Source organism: Porites lutea, chromosome 4, assembly GCF_958299795.1.
Source record: "Porites lutea chromosome 4, jaPorLute2.1, whole genome shotgun sequence".
In the NCBI taxonomy this organism is placed as follows: Eukaryota; Metazoa; Cnidaria; class Anthozoa; order Scleractinia; family Poritidae; genus Porites; species Porites lutea.
This window is the reverse complement of record NC_133204.1, coordinates 33,397,835-33,406,507: the sequence shown is the minus strand read 5'-3', so window position 1 is coordinate 33,406,507 and position 8,673 is coordinate 33,397,835. Positions and strand designations below refer to the sequence as shown.

The window sequence follows — 8,673 nt, the reverse complement described above, 5'->3', positions numbered from 1 at the left end:
ATATAAAGCCCACAAAATACAAGAAACAAGGAAACGACAATTGTCATCATTATCAATGCAGACTTCTCTCGACGTTTGTTGCATCGCAACTGCCTTCCCAAAAAGGTCGCTACTTGGGTTTGCTTACAAATAACGCGTAGCATTGATGCAAAACAAAAAGTTATCATTAAACACGGAAATAAGTAAAATAAAACAAAAGCTAACAAATAGATAGTGTGTAAGGCGACAGTTGTGTTTAAACTAAATAACAGAAAAGATTCAACCAAAATGAAAGCAACAGATACTCCCCACGAGAAGGAACTGAGCAGGATTACACGTCCAGAAGTCATAAAGGTTAAGTATTTAAAAGGCTTTACAACAGCTAGGTAGCGATCTAGTACCAAACTGCACATGTTCATCACTGATGCATCGAGGAACAGCCACTTAATAACTATCAGGCCTCTGTGTAATGAGTAATTGCGGCCTGTCCTTTCTAACAAAAGCATCGAGGGAATCACGTTCGCCCCAACAAAAAAGTCTGCTACTGCGAGAGATACGACAAAGGTGTTGGTTTTGCTTCGAAGATGCCGTCTGCTGAACACAAGGAAGATGATAACTCCATTCCAAGTCATCGTCAGAATGGAAAGAAACCAGCCGAGAATCCAAAACCAATTTTCCATCTTCATCTTTTAGCCGTTGTTCATGGAATTCAGGTGATTAAATTATGAATCTTTGTTGCTGTAACTCGCTTTAACTGTCGTCTTTCTCATCGGCTTCTTCTAGTCGGTACTGAATCCTTTTTTAACAGAATGATGATTGAAACATCCATAAGACAATACTGACCACGTCGGCCTGAACAGCGTCAGTTTTACAAAAGATGCTTAAGGTTGAACCTGCCAAACGGGATAAGGAACTGTCAAACTTCCCTTACCCCTGATTAGCATTCAAGCCAGAAAGGCCATTATATGGAAAGATATGAATTGTTCTGAAGTTAACTGCTATTGGGTTTCCCGGTGTATTCGACGTTAGATGAAAACAGTTTAACAGCTAAGCTTAAAAGGTTCCCTATTGGCTTGATTGTTTGCAAATGTATTTCCCCTTGAATTAAACAAGACTACACGCAAATAAAAGAAATTAAAAGTCCCTATGAACAAAGCTATTATTACGACAACCGTAACAAAAAGATATCAGCGCCCAACAACTTTCCATTAATTTCTTCGCTTTTTGTTGATGTAGGTTTGTATTCAAGATGTATGTCACGACATTTGCTTTATTTTAAAACTTATTTCAGTTTTCAGCTGTTTAGGCCGGGAGTATTATTTTTCATTCACATAAGTACAACAGCTAATGAAATGAAGGCCGGGGATTGCAAACAGTGACAGCAAATTCGTAGAGCCCGAGCTGTGTCGGTTGTTTTATACAGTCTAAGCACACAAATACTTAAAAGTAGTATCTATGTTGAAAGATAAGCCCCGTTGGTGCCTTCCCTTTCCTTCCATATGCCTTCCCTTAATTTAGTAGGCATAAGGGTCGAGTCTATGACGTCACCCATTCTTTTATCCTAGAGAAAAAAAATGCGTTCCTCCATATTAATTAAGTGCCTAGTCAGTGTCTTCCTGCTTATTAATTATGTGCCTTCCTCCATATATAATGAAGTGGATAGGTTTACTAATGAGCGTCTCTCTACTTCAATAGAAACAATAGGCTTGCCTAGACTTGCTTGGGCTCTTTTAACCCTGATTGGTTCATGTAGAATCTATTCTGTCTTCCAAATAAAAGCGGGTAGATTTCGAAAGCGCTATCTTTCTTGCAATCGCTTTGCTAAGGAAAAAGTCTTACTATCACCAATATTCTTTAAGACCTTGCTCCAAACATACAAGTCGAATCGAGCGCTTCACCTCTATTGACGATTGACGAAGTGGAAAAAGTGCAATGTCAACGGGTACCTAGCCTTATCGGCCATGTGTTTCAACTGACTTATGCGGCTACGGTTGACAAACTCATTCAAGAATAAAAGCTAAATCAGGGGCACCCAACGTCAATTTTCGGAAAATAGCTGTTCGGAAGACCATTTGAGATCTAGAATTTTCGGAACATTAATTTGTTATAAAATTTCTTGCTTGCCTGCCTCTCCTAGGATTTTCGAACTTCTAAAAATTGGTATAATTGCCCATTTTTAACGGATTTTTACTTGAAAAAGGTCACCTAGAATTTTCGAGAGCCTTTTTTCTCGCTGAAATTTTCGAAAAGGTAGGTTTTGATCTCTATAATTTTCGGATCACTAGACTTTCAGCTAGGAAATCCGAACAGATGAAAAATTTTTAGGGGATAAAAATATGCCCGTATCTATCGTTTAAATACTAAAATACGTTTAACAATGCTATGTTTAAGTGTTTTCCAACCATATCCTCGTTGGGTGCCCCTGCTGAATCGCTGCCACGGTTGTGCTATTCAACAACCAAGTCAAAACCAACATTCTTGCCTCATGATGGGTAATGATGAGGCATGGATGTATTACCATGATGAAGTGCTGGAACAAATTGACCTCAATGTTATCTTAAAAACGGCTGAAAGTGTGTGCAGTGCTCTTGGTTTCAAACTTGGCAAAACGTGGGAAGCGTACGTGACCGAATTACCAAAGTTGCCTTGGACTAGCATCTAGCTCACTTCCTTGGAACTCGAAGATTGTGGTCCAGACAACGGAAAAGGCGCAGAATTGTTTACGAAGTTATGCATGTTACCGAGTTTTTTTTTTTAATTTTTTTAATTTTATATATAAAAACACTGAATGTTCAACTAAATTGAAATTATTTCACTGTTATGTTATAGCATTGGCACAAGGAGGAAATAATTCTACTTTTCTTCTGTACACTTTATGATACTTCCAGGTACTTAATCCACGTCTTTTTCGCCAGCTTGAGGAGGATATTAAAACTAACAAAACTACTGATACCCATTGCAAGTTAATAACCTTGAACAAAGCGTGATTATAACATTGCTTGCGGGAGCAACTTTTAAGACAATAAACCAACAAGTCAAGCTTTAACAGTGTTTTATTAAACACCTGCAACCAAACCCAAAAATTGAGCTCAGATGACTCTGACTGCTGTCAAGAATAAATATGCACGGATATATATATATATATATATATATATATCTTTTTTAATAGGTGGACAAAATTGCCGAGCCGGTGAGGCTACAAATCTTTTAAGTTAATTGAAAGTTAATATAAGTTTTTCCTTTATTGCTGATATTATTGCGCCAAACTTGCCATGGGTCTCTTTACAAATGATCATGGAGATTGCCAAGTCTCCATTGTTTTGTAAGCAAGTCGGTTGCTACAAACGGACAGTGAGGTCCTGCCGACCGATTCCAATTTGACATAAAACTCGACGCACGAAAGATGGCGGTTTCTATTGTTATTTACACGTTATCAGTAAATTATTGGATGACTAAAATTTTGCTCAGCTACTTCCCTAACAGCTAAGTAACAAATAAGATGATTTTTGTTAGTTAGGTGAGATCTTTTTCCTCACAGGTATGCGAAATGCTTACTTGTTCACATTCGGAAATCTAAATACCTTTGTTAGAAGCAAGATATTTTCTTCTACTTGACATGCAGTAATAAAGCGAAGAAAGATCCTCTTGTGCAATTTGATGTGTTTTCAAACTTTTGACATATTTGCATTGATATGACACAATGTGCGACATCAGCTAGTGCAAAGTGTCATCTTAATTAATGTATTCCTGATTACAAAATGCAGAGGCGAAAATTAGCCCCGGAAAATTTTCAGCCTAAAAAGAATAACGGATTATGAAATTTCTTAAGAATATAAACCCTTTTTCGGACTCCGGTGAACGGCAGTGTATTCAGCACCAAGAGGACACACGTCTTCTAATGTAATGGTAATCGTTTAGCCAAACTCTTGTTCATATCGTTGCCTACTGATTTATCAGCCATCATGGAATAATTTAATGGGACGGGTAAACTTATCGCTCATAACACTGAAAGACAATCTTTCTTCAACATAGCCTAATATAAATGAATTTACACTTCAAAGTCCAAGGTAGCGCGTAGCTGCGCGTGAAAACCATCTTTGCAATTTTTACAGCATACTATACCTTTCCAAAAAATACCAAAGATTAATATATTACACGTTGCGGTATCTCAACGTTAATTAGAGAAAATGTTACTGATTGACATCATGTTTTCTTTTCAGTAACACTTACAACCAAAAAAATGATCAAACCGTTTTCTTTTTTACTAATCCTCTCATAAGTTTTATCCCTACTAATAATCCAGGCGGCTTTCTAATTTTTGTAGAGTTGCTTAATAACCCTAACATTCTGTCGACTCTGCGTTAGGCATGGATTGCGCAACTAGAAAAGGTAGGCGGGGGATACTTAACAAAACAAATTTGTCAGAAAGGGTGAAAAATGTTGAACAGAAAATACGTCAGGGAACTAAATAATTTATACAATCTTACACAATGTTCCTGTATTCAGCTGGTCATGATCATAACTTGTTCCACCCACACTGTTTTAGCAACTGGACCTGGCTAATAATGACAGTAATAACCGTGTTATTACTGGTATAGTCTCTAAAAGCACTTTAGCTGTCACAAAAACTGTTTAAAAAGCTAAAACATAAAACATATTCTAATAGACGTATTGTTTCGGAAACGAGAACATAAAGGAAGCTTTTTCTTTTATACATTACCCCGGTTTTATGGACAAAAAAAAAAGCTGCAGTTCAAGCTCTTGTCAGGCTACTATAATTAATTTGTTAAACAACAAAAGCAGAAACTATCGCACAAAAAAAAATTGAAATAGAGAGTGGAAATTAATTTTTTTTGTTGGAAGTTTTTCTGTTTTTATAAATTCAAATGAGTGCAATGAATGTGTAAGCTAATGATATCAGGTAAAAGACATAGTAGTGAAAAGAAAAAAAAAATCTAATACTCAGAGCCACCTGCGAAACGGTTTAATTGATAAAGCTAGTAGAAAATTTGTAAATTTTGAATTTCTAAATTTTATTTCTCAAACCTTAAGTGAGAGCTTTTGCTCACCAAGAAAAAATACTTTAGACCAAGTCGCTGCACGATAAAGCAAACCTTGGATTAAAGGCTCGCTATGAGTTTACCAAAGAGAGTCATACGGTGGATATGATGCGACCCATTCACAGTGATACATTCTTTCAAGACCGGTTGATGCTCAATGGAGTTAATTTAAGAATCAAACTGAACCGAACCAAGAATGTACATGATATCATAAGTTCACACATTCATTGCACTCATTTGAATTTATAAAAACGGGAAAACTTCCAAGAAAAAAAAAATTAATTTCCACTCTCTATTTCAATTTTTTTTGTGCGATAGTTTCTGCTTTTGTTGTTTAACAAATTAATTATAGTAGCCTGACAAGAGCTTGAATGGCAGCTTTTTTTTTTTTGTCCATAAAACCGAGGTAATGTATAAAAGAAAAAGCTTCCTCTATTATGTGGACTTAACGAATAATCATTAGCGCTTTCTGCTTGATAATACACACATTTCTATTTGAAAAAATAATTTAAAAAATAATAATAGTAACAATACTAATGATACCAATGATAATAGTGATCATAATAATTATAGTAATATAAAATTATTCATGGTCATTGGATGCCTGTAAACAGCTTTACAGCTTTTGCACCTCTTCGGATAAAATTCTGTATTCCAAGATGTCTCTGATGCAATTTTTCCCCATATTGTGGCACGCGCAGCGACAAAGGAAATAGGAAGACGTCTGCACGCAGGCAATCTCTAGTGTTATCGGTAAGGTACAGGGTTTACGGCAAAAAAGGGTAACGCCGTCAAGGGGGTTACAAGCGAAGGGCGAGATGGGTACCCTTCAGACGGGCAAACTCTGCTATAATGCAATCAATAGCAATTACGTCCTTGTGCTCATATGCAGAATTGCAAGCCTGGGGAACTTAATCTCTCTTCTGTCATGGTCCTTCGTAAAGGTGTTTGCAGACCCTTCATACTACTGAAGCTACGCTGAGCTGTGCATGTTGACAAAGGAGAAGTCAAAAAAGTGATGAGAGCTACGTATATTCAGGGATAGAATTGGAGTTGGCTTGGTCAAGTCTCTCACTCCACTTAATCGGTAAAAGGATAAAGGAAATCCTAACACAAAAACACCAATACAGTGTGAAATATTTATCCCGATTTAATGACAAAAATGCTTTCAGGAAATTAAAAAAGTCTGTATATTTTTCCAGATTTCAGCTGTATACATAGGCGTATGTGCGTACATTCACACTATATTCCTGGTAGGAGAAAGAGCTGATGGTCCAGGGCCAAGCTTAATACGGGTGACATTTTCAGTTCAAAGCTGACAAAGTCGCCAAAGCGTATTTTTTGTCTACTTTTGAAGGAAACATAAATATAGTTTGACAACTTTTAAATAAAAGGTCGGTCCTGTGTCTTCTGCCCCCCAAATCAAGTCTCTTAGAAAATTGTACACCCCCCCCCCTCCCCCCGCCCCTTGAAAACCCTATCATCCCTCCAAAAATTCGAAGACTCTGATTCCTAGCTTGAAAAAATAATAATCATCGATTAAGTAGAGATGGCAGGATGGCAATCTGTGGAGTTTCGAGAAAGGAATTCTTTAGGCTACTGCATGAAATTAAAGGTCATTCGACATTTTTGTGCACGTTTACACCTATTAAAACGATGTATTAAAACTGGATCCAGATGGGTCGGAGAAGGAGGGGTTCAACGTGCAATCTATTTAAGGGGGTTTAATTCTATAATCATATAAACATAATTGCGAAACATATTCAATAAAATTGTATATTTTTTATTATTTAAAAGTGATATAAAGGATCCCAACCTAACCACCACCGGTCGATCCTGGAAAGACTGAGATAGCGGAAGAGGCCTGGGGGCATAGACCTGCAGCCGAAAGGGAGGTGGTTGACACAGATGATGTAAGTTGACAGTTCTTTTACTGAGTCCCGAATGAGACGAACTTATGTCGCAATAATTCCCAACTAAAGAAAAGTCTCTGGGACTGGCTTTTTGCTTCCACCATATTTTTACATTCTTGGAAAACAGCTTTGTAACATTTCTAGTCGGGGCAGATTGGCTCGATAGTCTTGTAAGGAACAGTGGATAAGACAAAAGAAAAAAATCCCTCAAGCACAATAACGGGTCTGTTAAGATTTATGTAACTGGTCTCTGCACTTTTCTCCGCCATTCATCTTTTCTCAACATCCCATTGTAGTAGTTGCACTTAAGCAAAATCAAGACTATTCGATACACAACGTTGTTATTATGAACTCCTATTCAGCTAGCTATCAGCTTGCAGCGCCTGAATGATGATTTTGACCTGGAATCGGACAGCCAGCCCCCAAGGCTTGACGCCAGCAACGTTTATGATGCGGATTTGGTAGACACCCCCCACCCCCCCTCCAAAATAAATAAATAAATAAATAAATAAATACAAATTCACTTCAAAGGGAAAGATTGTTAACAACAAATCAAGTGCGGGCTGCAGATTCCATTTACAGCCCGGACTTTGCCGCTTGACCCGCGAAAAGGAGTGTTTTAGAGGGGGCAGTTTGTCATTTGGCCCCGTGTAGTGATAATAATCACCATTTATGCAAGTTCCTCAAGTTTAGGCTAACTTGGGAAAATGCAGGTTCTTAACCGTGGGCTTTACTGTACCCGCAGAAAAGCAGTTAGCTAACGAAACAATCTCAAAGTCAGAACTGAAACCCCTCATCCTTACACGTGCACCCTTTGCACTGGTCAGTGTATAAAGGAACTCAATCACCATTACTGTAAATATTGTAAAAAAAAAAGATTTTGAGCGGTATCAACATCAAATCCCCAATTATCATTCAACACTTTGCTCTCATTGTCTTTATCTTTAGTTGGCCACCACTCATCCAAAAATATTTCCTTCTCCTGAAGGCAAAAAATTGTGAAGTGTGCAACATGTGATGACAATATGTTGTCAACTTTGCAAGTTTCAATGTCCACTTGCTTTCCAACAACACTAAACCTCCCCTTCAGTTGATCATGACCCAATTAGCTTGGGTAATGTTTGTTCCAGCATATGGAACAAGCAGCCATGGAAGTTTGGGATATGCACTACCGCCAAGAATCACAAGTGGTAAGCCCTGGTAAGTTTTGTTGAGGCACCTATAAGAGTAAAATGTTTCAACAATAAGCTACTTAATCAGGCCCCAGCTGTTCAAAACGAGGATAATGCTAGCTATCCACCGGATAACGCAAACGGTTTCCACAACACTTATACACTGGATAGTGATCAATTTATCATATGGATAGCACTATCCAACTTTTGAACAACCGGGGCCGGCCAGGACTGCGTATAAAAGAATGCATGGTTTAGTGCCTATATGTGCTTTAAAAGAGTTACATGTACGAGCAAAAGACACAAAAAAGAGAATTTACTGATATTTTTTTTAAGAAGAATGCTACGCTTGAAATTACCAGAACATGAACCATAAATAGACCTACAATTATGGACAAATTTTGCATTTGTTGAAATTTTTAAAACTACACAATCATCCAACTCCTCCCTCTCCCCCACAAACAATGTTGAACTCATGTATTCACAATTTTTCTTAACTATCAATACTGTATAGGGTGCCGGGACGCTACAAGGGATTTCCAAAAAAAT

General features: G+C 37.6%; 1 protein-coding gene across 1 annotated transcript in view; it reads right to left on the bottom strand.

The window, feature by feature from the left end:
* LOC140936051 (dynein light chain Tctex-type 5-like) overlaps positions 1–1,728 on the bottom strand; it is a 3,555-nt gene extending 1,827 nt beyond the window's left edge. The window contains exon 1 of the mRNA XM_073385628.1: positions 1,696–1,728. Coding sequence (XP_073241729.1) covers positions 1,696–1,728 — 33 coding nt within the window. The remainder of the gene's footprint in view (positions 1–1,695) is intronic.
* Positions 1,729–8,673: the final 6,945 nt, after the last annotated feature.